The following is a 16,796-nucleotide window of genomic DNA, read 5'->3' on the forward strand; positions in this document are numbered from 1 at the left end:
CTACACAAAAAGATGGAGGATGACATTTTTCATAAACTGACCCTTCTTCCTTCAACAAGCGCCTTCTTTTTCTCACACTTCTGAGTGATTGCAGTGAAGCTGTCTGAACGGGAGTCAAACACCTCCTGCCCCAGTATGCTGTTGCCAGCTGCACTTTTCCCTGCTCCGGATCGCCCAAGCAATACCAGGCGAAGCTCCGGAGAGGACGAGGACAAAGAGGAGGATGAAGCGGACGAGGAGGATGTTGAGAACAAAGAGGGAGAGATGGCAAAGTCTGACGGGGAGTGGGAGGGAGGGGAGAAGACAGGTGAAGGAGGAGAGGAGGTAGGAGACGACTCTGGTGTTTTCTCCTCAAAACTGTTGATTCTGTGGTGAACTGAAAATCATCAAGTACATTTGGGAGTCAGCAATTTGTAAATCAAGATCATTAATATCCCTACTCAATATCATAGAAATGAATGGGTCATCAAAATGACATAAGGCAGTGAGGTCCAGAGACTTACAAGTAGATGTGATTTTTGGAGTTGATTTAACCTCAGACATTTGTGAGAGTGTGGCTCCATCTGCAGGGAAGAAACCAGAGGAAAGCTTTAATATTTTCTTTGCTCACCTTTGCCTTTTTACCAATGCCACAGTCATGTGATGTGATTGGTTCAGTTTTGTTGTTTGTTTGTCTGTTTTTTAACACAGTTACTCAAAAAGCTGAACTCATCTGAATGCAAATTTTACCAGAGGTGGGTCGTGGCCAAATTTAAAGTGATAAACGTTTGATCTCCTTTCACATTTGGATGCAAGGATTTTTTAACTGAGCATTGGCAGAGATATTTGCTCTGAGACTACTCGTGTTAACACGGAGATGCAGGACAAATTGTGTAAAAACATTGGACATGACCTCATTTACCTGCATTTAGTCTGTAACTGGGTGTCTTGTTCAACAGTCGGTCATCAGGCGGCTGCGAATACGACTGCAGCTCCGGTGTTGGAGCTGAACAAAGACTGTTAGACACTTGGATCTCCCCCACTTTTCCTTCCGTTTCATCTGTTTCTTCTCTTCTTATCTGCTCCAAGATGCTGACGGACTCTTCTCCTTTATCAACCCTGTCAGAGATGCTCCTTGCTGCTGTTGCCCTTCTCGTCTCTTCCTTTTGTGCTCTGTAACTTTCCATGAGTTCTCGCTTTCGTTCTTTCACTCGTTTCTCCAGCTCTCTCTCCTGATCAGTTTTCATGATGTACAGCCCATTTTTTTGCACCATATTGTCCACCTATTGATAAACAAACAAAACCATAACTTTACCTGCAGGAATTAAAACAATGGTACATTTGAAGTTCACGTCAGGGGAGTTCAGCAATTCATACTTTTTATTTGACCTTTAATTAACCATGAAATAATATTAGTACAATTTGAAATCTCTTTTACAAGAGAGTCCTGCCCAAAACAGGCTTCAACTTAGGTCAACAAAGACAACTTGAAAAATACATTTGTACACAAAATTTACACATACACATAAAGAGCACTTTGCTCTCAGACTGCAGGTTTACTTGTGGAGTTGTAGAGTTTCTAAAAGTAGAATGGGAGGCAGAGCCTTCAGTTATCAGGCTCCTCTCTTGTGGAACCAACTTCCAATATACGTCCAGAAAGCAGACACTCTCTCTAAGGTTAGGCTTAAAACTTTCCTTTTTGACAAAGCTTATATTTAGGGATGGCTCTGGTGAACCTCAAACATCCCATAGTTATGCTGCTGTAGGCCTAGACTTCATAGGGACCTCACATGATGCACCTCTCATCACTCTGCTCTCTTTAACTTTTCATGTGCATAGGACATAATCTTGTTTCTCTTTCTTAGCAGGTATCCCTGGCCTGGTTTCATGGAGCTTATTGTCACCTCTTTCCTGTCATCTCAAACCCCAGCTGGTCGAGGCGATGGCCGCCCTTCCTGAGTCTGGTTCTGCCAGAGGTTTCTTCCTGTTAAAAGGGAGTTTTTTTCTTTCCACAGCTGGCTCGTGCACGCTTGGGACGGGGAATTGGATCGAAGAGAAGTTTCGGTGCAATCTGTTGATTTCCTTAGCTAGGCTACTTTTTAAAATTTACTTTGTATGTATGAATTGGACTAATTTGGAATTTAATTAATTGGATTTGATTGGATTATTGTATCACAATGAATTGGATTCTAATTGGCTTGAATTGGATTGTATCTTTGAAGTGCCTAAAGATGACATTTGACATTATTTGGCGCTATATAAATAAAATTTAATTCAATTCAATTGAATAATTTAAACAAGCTATAACATCAAACCTAAATATTTGATCAACTAAGGTTCATAAATGGTCAGTCACAATTACCGTCATATGTATTTTCCTCCAATATGTTTAATATTTACTTGAATTCATTTAGCAAGAGTAGATATCAGTTGATATTTTAGGCGATAAACCAATAGAGCAGCATTTTCAAATGCCTTTTGTCCTCACTCAGTAAAGGTTTGAAGGATTGATAAAAGGAATATGCCTTCAGAACAACTTCCCAGACTTTCTTGAAGGATGTTAGAAGCAGACCAAAAATGGCCTCGGAAATGAGGCTATGCCAGTGGTTGAGTGTACGGGTGGCAAAGCATACCATTCGACTCAAGCATACAATGCAAAGTGGTGGTAAGGCTTTTAACTATTCTAATGAAGCTCAATCCTTTGTGGCAAACTATATCTTTTAGGTGGGGAAGTATCGCAAAGTAGCATGCCGGTAAATAACATTTCCATAATTCTGCAGACATGGAAGTGGTCACAGCAGGCATACTTTTGGCCTTAAAAGCAACATTTGATTCTAAAGGTCCACTTATATTTTCAGTAATTTTTTTTTTAACCAACTGCTGAATGTAGGTTCGGGTTAGCATAAGGGAGAGAATTATCAACAGGCAGACAGAATTATCAATAAGAATTCACAGTTAATTGTACTGGGATACTGGTCCAATCCCTACGCCTTGAAATTTGGTGACAGATGGAGAATTCAGAAACTTCGATAATTCTTATGCCAATCACATTTGCAATGTATCATGTATCCTTTAAAATGATTTGTCCCACGAGTACTCATCTTTGATCATGTTCTTTACATCTGACCAGTACAACAAGTTTTAAAAACACTTTTGTGGTTGTTGTTGCTACAGCGGGTGTTTCCAGGACAGAGACTCACATCAGAAAAACAACTGCACAACTGTGGCTGCTAATGAATGTGATCATTAAACTCATACCAGTCCTGAATGCAGCTGCATTTAAAGAGATGAAGCAGTATGTCTACTACTCAACAGATAACTGGCTCAGTTATGACGTATGGTGAGCAAACCGTTAAATCAGTTAACGGTTTCCTGCTTCACAGCTCACCTTCTCCACCAGCTCATGAACCTGCTCTCTGTCTTGTCGCCGACGATTATTAAGGACGTGGTACCTCCCCCCACAGCGTTCAATTATCTGCCTCAGTCCTGGATGTTCTGTCTGAAGGTATTCCTGTTGAAAAAAACAATATGGCTTAGGTGAATTTAGTCTTGCATTTTTAAAACAGTACCTTAATTGGTAGAAATTGAGCCCAATGAAAAGCGAATATATACTGCAAAAATATCGGAAGGCCAGAAGGTGGAAGCAAACCATCTTTTTTTCAAAATACAGTATATTTCCAATTACATATTATTGCTTGAAAGCAGGTCAACATAATCAAACCTAGAAGTTAATGGATTGTATTGTACCAACAGTGAGCTTTACTGAAAGCTGGATCTCTAATGTACAGTTTCAGATATTGGGTCAAGAATGACTATTTTCTTTAATTTATTTGATGATCTGAAACCAGGGGTAGGTGTACATCTCTAATACCTCCTTTGTTCTTCGCATCAAGTAGTCTCCACAGGTCAGCAGCACCAAGGTGTGATCCAGCACCTCCGTCCCAAATAACTCTTCCAACTCAGCAGGAACACGACCCTCCATCTGGGAACGAATAGGTGCTAAAAAGTTATAATTTGAAACTTAACTGAACATTTTTTTCAATGTTGGATATACAAATGTGTTCAACATACAGTACACTATGTTAGCTAAACTTTAATGTAATTTGATAACACCTTTTCATCTTAAATACATGCAACTGGAGGGCAAACATCCACTAACCTCTGTGAACTGGCCAACAGGCACCAGCAGCAAAACAGCATGTGGACCTGGTGCAACCAGAGTCATAGCCCGCTGCGTCTCCTTTCTAACGCTTTCTTCCATCTTTCCACCGTTCCAGTACCATCGTGGAGCCTCCACCAGGGTCACGTTCCTGCCTTCACTGAAGCCCTGTCGCTGCTGGCAACTCTTAGAGTCACTACAAGAGGTGTGCGACAGCTGGCCCAGGATGGTGTCCACTGATGATGTCTTTCCACATCCTATGTTCCCCAGAAGAATCAACCTGAGGTCTGAGGGTGAGGACCTCCGGAGGCTCTGCTCACTCATGCCTGATTTGGGAGAAGAGTGGAAGAAAAGGGTCAGATGCGCTACATGGTTTTTAATCAATACCAAAAGTTGCTGCCACTAACCGGTAAATGCTTCTAAAAACTGACAAAACCAAGGTTGTTTTTTTTTTCTTACTTTAACAACAAATACTTTAACTGTGAATACAAAACACCTGATAATGAAAGAGGAAAAGGAGAAAACTGGAGTAGCCGCATACTATGTATAGACAAATTCTTTCTTTCATCTATTGTCCTTACACCGTGGCCCATGAGTTAACAAGGATGCATGTGTGAGAACTTGCTTACTCTTTCGTTTGGATTCAAAACCACTTCCCTCAGATCTAAGTCTTTGATAAAACACAACTTGCCAGTCCAGTTGAGCTACATTCTGCCTGGACTTTAACATTTAGGTTCATTTGCAAAGCAGTCACAAAACATTCATATTTAGCTCGCAAAAAATAAGGCCTGAAAATCTGGTATATAGTTTACTTTGACACTAACTACGTCTTCAGCACACATTAAATACTAGTTTATTCTTAGCCACAGACTATATAAATGGCCATGAAATACCATTTATAAATACATCCACACTGAGAAAATCTCCCTCTTGTAATGGAAACAAATGTATTATTCAAACAACAGGAAATCTACTCACTTGTGTGTTTGAGGTCTAAGAAGCCACGTTCAGGTAATTTCTCTGGTCTTTTTTACGTCTCCATCCAGAAAGCTTCAGAACACGTCGGCTCCCAGTCAACTACTAAAAGGTGCCTGCTCAGGTGAGGTTTGCACTATCAGGGAGTAACTAATTTAACCACTCCCCACTTCAACCTCAAACGCACACAAATTAAACATATATTTTTTTGTGTTCAACAGGTTTTCGTTGTCTGCAAGGCGCTAAGCATTCCATGATGGGGCGGAGGAGGAACACCCACTGGACGTGTGAATCACTTTGTCTGCCGCACCCATGAAGTCCTCACTGTCTGTCAAAGATGTTACTCACGGTTTGTGGTTACTAAGGAGAATAGTTGGTAAACTATGTGACAACATGTATTGTCATGACTGAAAAAGAAAATTCCCAAAACAGGACCTGGAATTTATGTTCTACATGCTGTCTGGTTTGATCTATAAAACTTTGTACAGTAAAAAAACTACATTACAGATGTATTGAAATAAACAACAACCAATAGCTTTAGAGAGTTGGTTTGAAAGGGTAATAATGAATATTCTAAAACATTTGATAATTAACATTTGCATTAATCAAATCATTTATAAAACATTAGCAATGATCAAAATTGACCTCAAAATGAGTCAAATCTTTTAGGAGTGGGGGATATTCTAACCTTTTAAAACAAGAATGACCCCACAGTACATGCAACACTGATTGAACTGTTTACTCTTAATGCGTTTTTAAGAAACATTTTTTCTGAGATCAGCTAAACCATAATTAGATATGCTTTAAGACGTTTTAAAAGAATATGTTAATACTTAATTTTGACATTCATGTTGTTAACATTCCTGCACTAAAGCGTTTTGACGCCTGAGCTTTAATGTGAATCAGCCCACATCTAAGGTTTTCCAGTGACATGGGATCTCTTTTTCAGAACTCAAAAGAAAAATTAAACACATATAACTGAGCGTTCACGTATGTTGTTTAATCACATAACCAATGTAAGGCAGTACACATGTACATTAGATTAGGATATGACATTCACACAAACACGATGTCTCTTAATAAATGGGATTTGTCCAAAAGTGTCTTTCGGTGTATCTTTGTTGTGTACCACCGGGGTCTTCTGTCCCCACTTACAGCCCAGGCATCACATAAGCAATGTTTTCCAGAGTGGGGGCCTTAAAAAGGGATACAAGCATGTGTTCTCTTAACACGCAACATCCTCAAAGTATAATCGGCTTCCCTCATGTGAACCGTGCACATGTAACAGAGTGTAAAGTATGGAGTGTGTATGCATGGTTAACAGGCTGCATTGCTCACCGATGTGCAGTCTGTGCAGCTTGCCAGCTCAGGAATCTGTGAGGTGAGGCACATTAGTGGAGCCAGAGCACACAGCAGAGAGTCCAAGAGTAGGGAGAAGGTACTCGACATGCACACCATTTTCTGTAGAGAGACACAGAGACGCCTGTGTAACCCCTTTAGGCACTGAATATGTTGCAACAGCAATCAAATTGTTCGAAGACATAGAAGATCAATAACATCAGAATGTTTTCCCACATTGGTTACGCCAATCGGAGGTCACTAAAATTAATGTTGCATCGGTGTGTAATTTTGCCAAAACAATGTCGGACTCCGTAGTTTTCTCTGGACCCCTGCCAAATCTGACCAGTGATGACATGTTTAGCCGCATGTCCTCATTCAATCGCTGGTTGTCTAGATGGTGTCCAGCAAACAACGTGGGCTACATAGATAATTGGCAATCTTTCTGGAGAAAACCTGGTCTGATGAGGAGAGACGGCATCCATCCCACTTTGGAAGGAGCTCTTCTCATTTCTAGAAATATGGACGAATTTATTAGTCATCCAAAAACATGACAACCCAGGGTTGAGACCAGGATGCAGAGTTGTAGTCTTACACACTTCTCTGCGGCTTCCCACCTGATGCTGCCCCCCCCCCTCAATCAAAAAACACAAAAGGAGCAAATCCTCTTGTGCCAAAAAAATTTAAAACAAAAACTTTAACTGAACAAAAACATCAAACTATTAAATGTGGTTTGCTGAATATTAGATCTCTCCCTTCGAAGTCTCTGTTAGTGAATGATTTGATTTGTGATCATCATATTGATATATTTTGTTTTACAGAAACCTGGCTGCAGCAGGAGGATCATGTTAGCATTAATGAATCAACTCCCTCTGACTATTTAAATTTTCACGTTCCTCGAACCACAGGCAGAGGAGGAGGAGTGGCAGCTATCTTCAGATCAGGGTTACTAATCAGTCCTAGACCCAAGATTAGTTTTAGCTCTTTTGAATCTCTGATTTTTCCCACCTAAAGTGGAAATCACAAAAACCTCTTGTGTTTGTTGTTGTGTATCGTCCACCTGGCCCTTATTCTGAGTTTCTCTCTGAATTCTCAGAGTTTTTATCCCAGTTAGTGCTGAGTACAGATAAAGTCATTGTAGTGGGTAACTTTAATATTCATGTAGATGTTGAAAATGACAGCCTAAATATTAACTTTAATTCTATATTAGACTCTATTGGATTTTTTCAAAGTGTTCACAGACCTACTCCCTGCCTTAATCATACCCTTGACCTTGTGCTGACTTATGGCATTGAGAGTGAACAGTTAACAGTGTTCCCTCATAACCCTGTCTTGTCTGACCATTTTTTAATAACTTTTGAATTTACATTACTTGACTATACGGCTTCTGAGAAGAATTTTACATATAGAAGGTGTCTATCAGAGAATGCTGTAACCAGATTTAAAGAGTTGATTTCATCATCCTTTTCTTCACTGCCATGTGCTGATATGACAGAGGACGGCTACCTAAATTTTACTCCAGTAGAACTTGACTCTCTTGTTGACAGCACTATAGCTTCAATGCGTACAACACTGGACAATGTTGCCCCTCTGAAAAGGAAGGTAATCAGTCAGAAGAGGTGGGCTCCTTGGTATAATTCACAGCTGCGTGCGTTAAAGCAGACTGCAAGAAAGCTGGAGAAACAGTGGCGTTCCTCTAATTTAGAAGAGTCTCAATTAGTCTGGAAAGATAGTTTAATAACCTATAAGAAAGCACTTCGTAAAGCTAGAACTGCTTATTATTCATTATTGATAGAAGAGAATAAGAATAATCCCAGGTTTCTTTTCAGCACTGTTGCCAGGCTGACAAAGAGTCCGAGCTCTGTTGAGCCATGTATTCCTTTAACTCTCAGCAGTGATGATTTCATGAGATTCTTCATCAATAAAATTGTTTCTATCAGAGAGAAGATTAATGGAATCCTTCCCATTATTATGACTGATGTATCATCAAGTAGAGCAGCTTTAGAAGTATCTTTCGAACCTGAATTGTATTTAGACAGCTTCTGTCCAGTTGATCTTTCTGAGCTAACAACAGCAATAGTCTCTTCTAAACCATCAACTTGTATGTTAGACCCAATCCCAACCAGACTGTTCAAGGAGGTTTTCCCCTTAATTGACACTTCCATATTGGATTTGATCAATCGGTCTTTGTTGATAGGATATGTACCTCAGACTTTTAAAGTTGCTGTAATTAAACCTTTACTTAAAAAACCTACTCTTGATTCAGAAGTGTTGGCTAATTATCGACCTATATCCAATCTCCCTTTTTTGTCTTTTTGTTCTTGAAAAAATAGTTGCAGTTCAACTTTGTGATCATATACACAGAAATAATCTGTTTGAAGAGTTTCAGTCAGGATTCAGAGTGCATCATAGCACAGAAACAGCACTGGTGAAAGTTACCAATGATCTCCTGTTAGCTTCTGATAGCGGACTTGTTTCTGTGCTTGTCCTGTTGGATCTCAGTGCTGCATTTGATACGATCGATCACAGCATTCTGTTACAGAGACTTGAACATGTTATTGGGATTAAAGGAACTGCATTAGGCTGGTTTAAGTCATATTTATCTGATAGATTCCAGTTTGTTCTTGTAAATGAAGAATCTTCCTCACACGTTGAAGTAAGTCATGGAGTTCCTCAGGGTTCTGTGCTTGGACCGATTCTTTTTACTTTATACATGCTTCCATTAGGTAACATTATCAGACAGCATGGCATAAATTTCCATTGTTATGCTGATGATACTCAGCTGTACTTATCTATGAAACCAGATGAAACCAACAGGTTGGTCAGACTACAAGCCTGTCTTAAAGACATAAAGACCTGGATGACTCAGAACTGTCTGCTTTTAAATTCAGACAAAACTGAAGTTGTTCTCTTTGGACCTGAGCGCTTCAGGAAGAAATTGTCTAGTTATATAGTTACTCTAGATGGTATTTCCTTGGCTTCTAGTTCTACAGTGAGGAACCTTGGAGTTATTTTTGACCAGAATTTATCATTTGACGCACATATAAAACTGGTTTCTAGGACTGCCTTCTTTCACCTTTGTAATATTGCTAAAATCAGGAACATCCTGTCTCAAGGTGATGCAGAGAAACTAGTTCATGCATTTGTTACTTCAAGATTGGACTACTGTAATTCCTTATTATTGGGCTGTCCCACATATTCTCTGAAAAGCCTCCAGCTGATCCAAAATGCTGCAGCCAGAGTTCTGATGAGAACTAACAGGAGAGATCATGTTTCTCCAGTTTTAGCTTCTCTTCATTGGCTCCCTGTTAAATTCAGAATAGAATTTAAGATTCTTCTTCTCACATATAAAGTTCTTAATGACCGAGCTCCATCATATCTTAAAGATTTAATTGTAAGGTATTTTCCTAACAGAGCACTTCGCTCCCAAACTGCAGGTTTACTTGTTGTTCCCAGAGTTTCTAAAAGTAGAATGGGAGGCAGAGCCTTCAGTTATCAGGCCCCTCTCTTGTGGAATAAGCTGCCAGTAAATGTCCGGGAAGCAGACACCCTTTCCACTTTTAAGATTAGGCTTAAAACTTTCCTTTTCCTAAAGCTTATAGTTAGGGATGGCTCAGGTAATCCTGAAACATCCCATAGTTAAGCTGCTATAGGCTTAGACTGCTGGGGGACCTCATCTGTCACACCTTTCCTCACTTTGCTCTCTTTTTCCCCCTGTTTAATTTCACAATTGATTTTATGTACATGTGACATTATTGTGGTTATTAACGTATGTTTCCCTGTTTCAACAGATATCCTTTTAATGGTGTTCCCCCCCCCCTCTTTTCCCTCTTTTCTGTCTTCTCAAACCCCAGCTGGTCGAGGCGGATGGCCACCCTTCCTGAGTCTGGTTCTGCCAGAGGTTTCTTCCTGTTAAAAGGGAGTCGTTCCTTTCCACAGTTGCCACAGGCACGCTCAGGACGGGAGATTGGACTGAAGACAAGTTTCGGTGCAATCTGTTGGTTTCCTTAGCTAGGATATTAATTTTTTGAATTGGCTCTATATGAATTAATTGGATTATGATTACAATGAATTGAATTCCAATTGGCTTGAATTGGACTATATTACTTAAGTGCCTTGAGATGACAATTGTTGTAATCTGGCGCTATATAAATAAAATTGAATTGAATTGAATTGTGTTCGATGAAGGATTTTTTGTATGACTGGCAGTTTGGGGCTTCTTTTTATCATGCTTTATGTTTTACAAACTAGAAAGCTTTCATTGGATGGCAGATCTGGGCAGCAGGCAGACAGGTTTAACTCCCACTTCCAGAACCATCTTATTGTTTTAAGACATGCAGAATTAGATTTGGCATTCCATGCTGCCCATACTAAGTGCAGAGGCTGGCTGTTGAATGGTTGTGCTGATAACAAGTCCCCTTACTCTTTAAGCAAGAGGACGCAGCATAATCTGGACTAATCTAGTTTCTAATCATGAATCCACAAGTCCCAGAGAAGGTGGAGGCATTCTGTATCTTCTGGTCAAGTTTTAACTTGCACCTGTAAAAGCACAGAACTGTTCAGGAGTGTTCCTGAAGTTCCTGGAGTGACATGATAATTACAGAGCAATGTATCTTTTTAATTATGACTACTTTTACTTTTTTAAATTTCATTCTTTTTGCTCAAGGTCTATTGAATTCTATCTTGTTGTCTTTCATAAACAATTCCTGGAGTCTTAATGAATTTTATGTGAGCTACTTTGATCAAAATGACACAAAGACAGTAAAACAGCCCCTTTTCCCACGATGAATATACACCACTGTTTACACTGACCCATTTTAGGGCATGAACTGACCCACTTCACTCCTCTCTTCCAACTATTTTGAGACCAGCACTTCTCATAAAGAATGTCTTCACCATTTTTACCAGAGCTCACTCACACAGCTCAGATAGCAGCCACTAAACTGTCAGGGAAATAAATACATGACTGGCATATTTCCTTCTCAAATACTTTCACTTCCCTCATGTCAAGTTTGGCCGTAGACCGTTGGTAGTTCCTAGTTGGGTTACTTTTTTTTTTTTTTTAACAAATATGTATTGAACTGGCTCAGTTTGTCTAAAACAAGTAAATAAATTATATAAATGTAATGCCCAGTCGAAAGAAAAATAGGAAGTCAGAATATCCAACTTACGGATAAGGAAAAAAATTAGAAATTAAAAAATTTAAAAAAAATCAAATATTAGAGGTCAGATTTGCTTGTCAGAATATAAAATATTAACCAAAGACCCAACAGAGGAATATTTATGCAATAATATCTTCAGTTAAGTAAACTTTAAAACTAATGAAGAGCTTTGATGTTAATAGCAAAGCAGAAGAGTTTCAACTTTCCAAGCTACAGCGAAAGCAACATGATCTGAACTTGAAGGTGGGTGGAGAAAGAGAGACTGAGCCTGGATATTTCTGCTCTGAGCTGGGAACGTGAAATAGAAATCTCCCGCAGACCTGAACGGCTCACTGAATGAGATATTTTCAAACCTCAGTCTCTAACTGAGTGGTAAACCCTTCCCCATCATTATTTCTTTTGGGATGCCTTTTTTTCTATTTTTAAATACTAAATCATGTTGTTGACCTGCAGCCGAAAAATGACCAGTTGTGAGATGTTCTGCCAGATGTTTTAACTAAACTGTTCCAAGTCTTTAGATGCCCCTGTCACAACTTTTCTAAAACGTGCTGATGGCATCACATTTATTTATGCATGTGTCAAAATAGAAGCTTCAACATCCCCACTTACTGGGAAACAGGACTGTACCACAGCCTACCTGAATTATTTTAGTCCTATACAGTACAGTTTATAGTCCACAAACTTTTCTGTTGACAGATTGATTTGGATAATCCTGGCATTGTGTTGGAGTGAGCAACTGTGCTCACAGATCTCAAATGACTATTTATTTCCCAACAATCATTTGCTCAGTGGCTCAATTTTGAATGTAAAAAGAAAAAAAGTACATAATGCGATGTCTAATAGTCACAAATTCTTTTGTGTGATTGCTTTTTGTCAGACTTTATAGTAAAACATTTGATTCACATAATTTATTGAGCACTGCAGTGAAATTGCAGTTTTTGCCCAAACATACACCAGTAATCCCTCCTTTCAATGAGGAAGTGGAGAATTAAAGATAGCATTACTTGGAGGGCCACAACATATACATATATATATATATACACACACACACTATATCAACGGGGCATTTTTCAAAGTAAAATAAACTATGATAAATCCTCTACATAGAAATTAACACCATATCTTAGATTTGTTTTTTTCTTCCCTCTATCTAGTGTGAAACAAGACATCATCTCCACACATCCAGTAACTATCGGCTATTGGGTGTGTCTGATGATGTCTGAAATGCACGTATCTCTGTGACGGACTGTTCAATAAATTCTCCATAAGAGGCTGACACAACGAGTCCGACTACTCTTTTCTCCACAACACTACTCACATCTGTCTCCTGAAGATGGTGTCCAATCAGAGACAAGGATTCCCCTAAGAGGTGTAAGTGAGCCGCAGCACTGACAGGATCCTGGTCAGAGGAACAGGGACTTCTGGATGTGGAACCGAGAGCTTCCCAGGCTGAACTGGTCAAACTGTACAAAGAACCAAAGGGACTGCTGGTGTCAGTGAAGAGGCTCGTTACTTCAGGACTAGCAATGGCTGTGCCTGCACCAGGAATGTGTATAGACAAATGAGGCCTGTCTGACACTGGAGGGACAGGTGTCTTTACTTGACCGTCTGCCATGTTGTGCTGGTTATCTACACATACCCAGTGATTCATTGTGGGACTTGGACTTTTCTGGTGGAAACAAAAAGGTTGAAAAATATATTTGACTGAAATAGTACTAAGGAAATATCCTTTGCAACCGAGTGTATTATAGATAATTACCTGCCCTCTGCTGCCCTCTGCTGTGCAAAATGAATAAAACAAGTTGTCTTGGATATTCTGAAGAAGAATTCACAAAGCAGTCATAGTTATTAGATACACACATGCACACATACATATCTCTCTCTCTCACACACACACACTCTTATCTGTCTTACTGGACTCCAACTATAATAACATTTGTTGGTAATAAATTCATTTTAATATTTTACAGCAAATTGAAATTTTGTAAAATGCATTTGATGTAATTTTCTCACAGCCTGTGTTATTACCTCTTCCTCTCCGCTCACTGTCCATCTGTCTTGTGATACAAAGACTGGATATGCAGGAAAGGTACCAGAGGACTCTGCACAATGAAGTTCAAGATCAGACCGACTATTATCTGTGAGCTGCATTTCAACACTAAATAACACGGGACAATCAAAATCTTTGCAAATTTGGCACCATCACTTTTTGCACAGTTCATTAGCTGAGCCAAAGACTTCCATTCCCACCCGTTTCCTTATCTACATTTTATTTATACAACAGTACCTCAACACAGAATTAAATCCTACACACTGTTTAAAAAAGGGCTCCATCTTTGCGCACACTCCCTGTAATGAGTAATGTAATCACGCAAACCTCATTTCCAGGAAAGTTGTAAAATGTTATACATGATAAATGAATGTGTAATTGCGTGAAATAGGCACCATTCCAATTGAGTAACTATATACTCACTGACTAACTTCATTGCATTTAGAAAATAGGCACAGGAACATTTTTCAAATGTTATGCCAGTAACCAGGAGCGCAGATGGGATTTTTGAAGTGTGTGTGTGTGTGTGTGTGTGTGTGTGGGGGGGGGGGGGGGGGGGGGGGGGGGGGGGTATTTTTGGGCATTAACTGGTGCTCAAGTAGTTACTTTTGCAATACCTTATGGGCTAATAGTTTACACTAAAAAGCCATTGTAGAATTATTTGAAATCATGGATAAATAACAATGAACATTGTTACAGGCCAACCCGATTAAACTCACAGTTTAAATGACATTAGTGGTACTATTAGGAATTCTCTGCAGTGCAGCCAAACAAATTTATTTTCTAGAAGCAGACTCAATAAAGGACAAAAAACCATCTCTCCTCCTTTCATTGCCCTGAACATATTGCTGGGCAAAAACGGACTCATAGGACCACAGAACACGTGTCTTTCTGTCATCTGAGATGAGTTTGTGTTCAGAGTTCATATATAGCTTTTTCCTTGTGTCATATGGTTTCAGGTTACATTTCTGGATGTGGTGACAGACCGTGTTGAATCATTTTGCAATTTTTTCCCGAGCCCCTGTGGCTATACTGGTTGCTTGAGATGTTTCCTCATACATTGCTGCCTGAGGGCTCAACAGTCGTGCACATCAAACAGTGGTTTCCATTCTCAGCCTTTAAGCACAAAGATTTCCCCCCCGACTCCCTGAATCTTTTCACAATGTTATACTTTGCACATGCCAAATGACCAAAGTTCGGAACTTATTAATGATTCCCTGACAGAGTGTGGCACAAAGTAGTGAGCTACCATCCTTGCTCGGAAAGAGTCAGTCTTCCAGAACTGTGCTACTTCTAAATGTTAAAATGTTTTTTCTTTGCCTCTCTTTTAACTTTTCTGTGTATTGCTGGCATCAAATTTTATTCATATTTTCTAAATACAATTAAATTAGTCAGGACACTGAAAATAATTTATTTGGACTTTTATAAAGTTGAATAATTTACTAAGATTCAAACAAATGAACACAGATTTAAGCTTATATTGCACTTCGAAAAAAAAATGTCCCAACTTTTCTGGAAATCGGGTTTGTACCTGATAAGATCAATTTCAACTAATAGAACGTCCACTAAGACAGAGCACACTCATGATTAGCTGTAGCACAAATTGTTTAATACATTTAAATGTCATTAATTCTATCTGCTAAAGCTGAAGTTTACGTCTTACCAATATGTTGTATCCTCTCGATCAGGGAGCCACTTGATTCCTGAAAAAAAATTAAAATAAAACCACTTTTAGGATGATCAAGAAATCTCAGCGCAACATAATATTAGTTATCTAAAATATTTGCTCACAACAATTTAGTGATCTAATAACGCTGATAATTGTTACATCTATGATAACTGGAAGTGTGACAAGATAAACCAAACTCTAAAGGGGTTGTTAGGGAACATCAGCCGAAAGAATCTACGTACAGGATTACAACAACAAGAAAAACTGGTTCATAGATAGACGGAAGAGTGATTTTCAAATGTCAATAAACCTAACCAAGGGGCTGCTGCAAGGTAGAACAGTTCAGGATTTAAATGTCAGTGACCGTAAAACAGAGAAGATTCCAACATTTCTTGCAACTGAAGGCCAATTAAGTAATTTAAATAAAGAAGACAACTTGGTCCACCTGCTGAAAGCTCTTGGTGCCTCCTTCCTCCAGGTCCTTGGCATCTACCCAAAAGTCTTTGTATGGTCTTTGTTTGTCTTTTGGGCTCATTGTGTTTGCTTCGCCATCCATCTACACAGACAAAAATGACAGAGCTAGTTATTTCTTAGAGAACTAGGGTGTATGCTTCTGCAGTCACCACATTTGAACACAATTTAACAGCTGTGGGAGACTTAGGACTGATATGTCTGTGCTTTCCACCATCATCAACATCATTTAAACATAAAATGTGGGAATTTGCTGCCCAAATCCCTTTAGCTGCAAGATTATTCGGCAAAGTGTACACATTACATCCCTAAACCATTAAGTTGGCTCAATAGTCTCTATTTAAAGTACATGGGTTAATGTTCTGTATCGAAAGGTGTGTCTAACCAACGTTAGCTGACTTAAGACATTCTCACACGATCAAGTGAATAATTAAGCTCTATTCTTCTTATCTTCATCCCCGCGTGATTTAACCTGGCGGTGATCACATCACTTATCTAACGTTAAAAAGAGAGGTGGATAAAACCAGCAGGTGTTGGTGACAAATCTCGCAGGCCAATGCTGAAACAAGCCAACAGTTGATAAGTTTGACGGCTACTTACTTTGATGGGCTTCAATAACACTAGTAACACTGGATAACTTGGGGAGTTGTTGCTCTAGTGTAACTTTGTGGGTTTTTTTTGTCAATCCGAAACAAATGAAAACGGACAGCGCTGCCAGCTAAAGAAAAGCTGCAACACGTCGTCATGTTGCAAGTTCAACGTCTGACGTTGTTTCCAGCTTACAGCGAGAGATGGCGGTTAGTTACAGCTGGCATTAATTTATTTCAGCGTACGAAACGTCTGCTTGTAAAGGGGTGAACGACACTCGGGCCATGTCCTGACCTGCCCCCCAAGTGTATTCTCACGAGAATACACGGGTCAGCTGAGCTCTGATGCAGGTCACTGTGCGGCTCTAAATCTGCAGTTTAGTTCACAGGACTTGCTGTCTCACGT

The 16,796-nt window shown here is 39.4% G+C and overlaps 2 protein-coding genes across 4 annotated transcripts in view; both read right to left on the minus strand.

Annotated features, from left to right (window-relative positions):
• Positions 1-5,566, minus strand: part of LOC140304667 (uncharacterized) — a 285,825-nt gene extending 280,259 nt beyond the window's left edge. For both annotated transcript variants that reach the window (XM_072383399.1, XM_072383398.1), the window contains exons 1-7: positions 5,117-5,566; positions 4,139-4,464; positions 3,851-3,961; positions 3,368-3,490; positions 902-1,262; positions 504-563; positions 42-376 (exon numbers count right to left, since the gene is read on the minus strand). In XM_072383399.1, the coding sequence (XP_072239500.1) occupies positions 42-376; positions 504-563; positions 902-1,262; positions 3,368-3,490; positions 3,851-3,961; positions 4,139-4,462 (1,314 nt within the window). In that variant the 5' untranslated portion in view covers positions 4,463-4,464; positions 5,117-5,566. The remainder of the gene's footprint in view (positions 1-41; positions 377-503; positions 564-901; positions 1,263-3,367; positions 3,491-3,850; positions 3,962-4,138; positions 4,465-5,116) is intronic.
• Positions 5,567-6,094: 528 nt separating this feature from the next.
• On the minus strand, positions 6,095-16,678 carry LOC140304678 (uncharacterized). 2 transcript variants are annotated; one of them, XM_072383419.1, is made up of 8 exons: positions 16,404-16,678; positions 15,778-15,888; positions 15,327-15,366; positions 13,642-13,715; positions 13,373-13,429; positions 12,932-13,282; positions 6,452-6,574; positions 6,095-6,309 (listed from the first exon to the last, which is right to left on the minus strand). In XM_072383419.1, the coding sequence occupies exons 2-8, from the start codon at positions 15,886-15,888 to the stop codon at positions 6,265-6,267; spliced, it is 801 nt and encodes a 266-aa protein (XP_072239520.1). In that variant the 5' UTR covers positions 16,404-16,678; the 3' UTR covers positions 6,095-6,264. The 2 variants fall into 2 exon arrangements, with proteins under 2 accessions (XP_072239520.1, XP_072239519.1); XM_072383418.1 differs by having other exon boundaries at positions 12,932-13,429.
• Positions 16,679-16,796: the final 118 nt, after the last annotated feature.

Source organism: Leuresthes tenuis, unplaced genomic scaffold (assembly GCF_036924035.1).
Source record: "Leuresthes tenuis unplaced genomic scaffold, fLeuTen1.0.hap1 SCAF_4, whole genome shotgun sequence".
Taxonomy (NCBI): Eukaryota; Metazoa; Chordata; class Actinopteri; order Atheriniformes; family Atherinopsidae; genus Leuresthes; species Leuresthes tenuis.

Coding starts and splice junctions, on each gene's coding strand:
- LOC140304678 (XM_072383418.1), bottom strand. CDS start 15,888: ATGGATGGCGAAGCAAACACAATGAGCCCAAAAGACAAACAAAGACCA. Junction 13,430..13,641: donor CAGTGAGCGGAGAGGAAGAG/GTAATAACACAG, acceptor ATTCTTCTTCAG/AATATCCAAGACAACTTGTT. Junction 6,575..12,931: donor ACCATCTTCAGGAGACAGAT/GTGAGTAGTGTT, acceptor GTCTCTCTACAG/AAAATGGTGTGCATGTCGAG.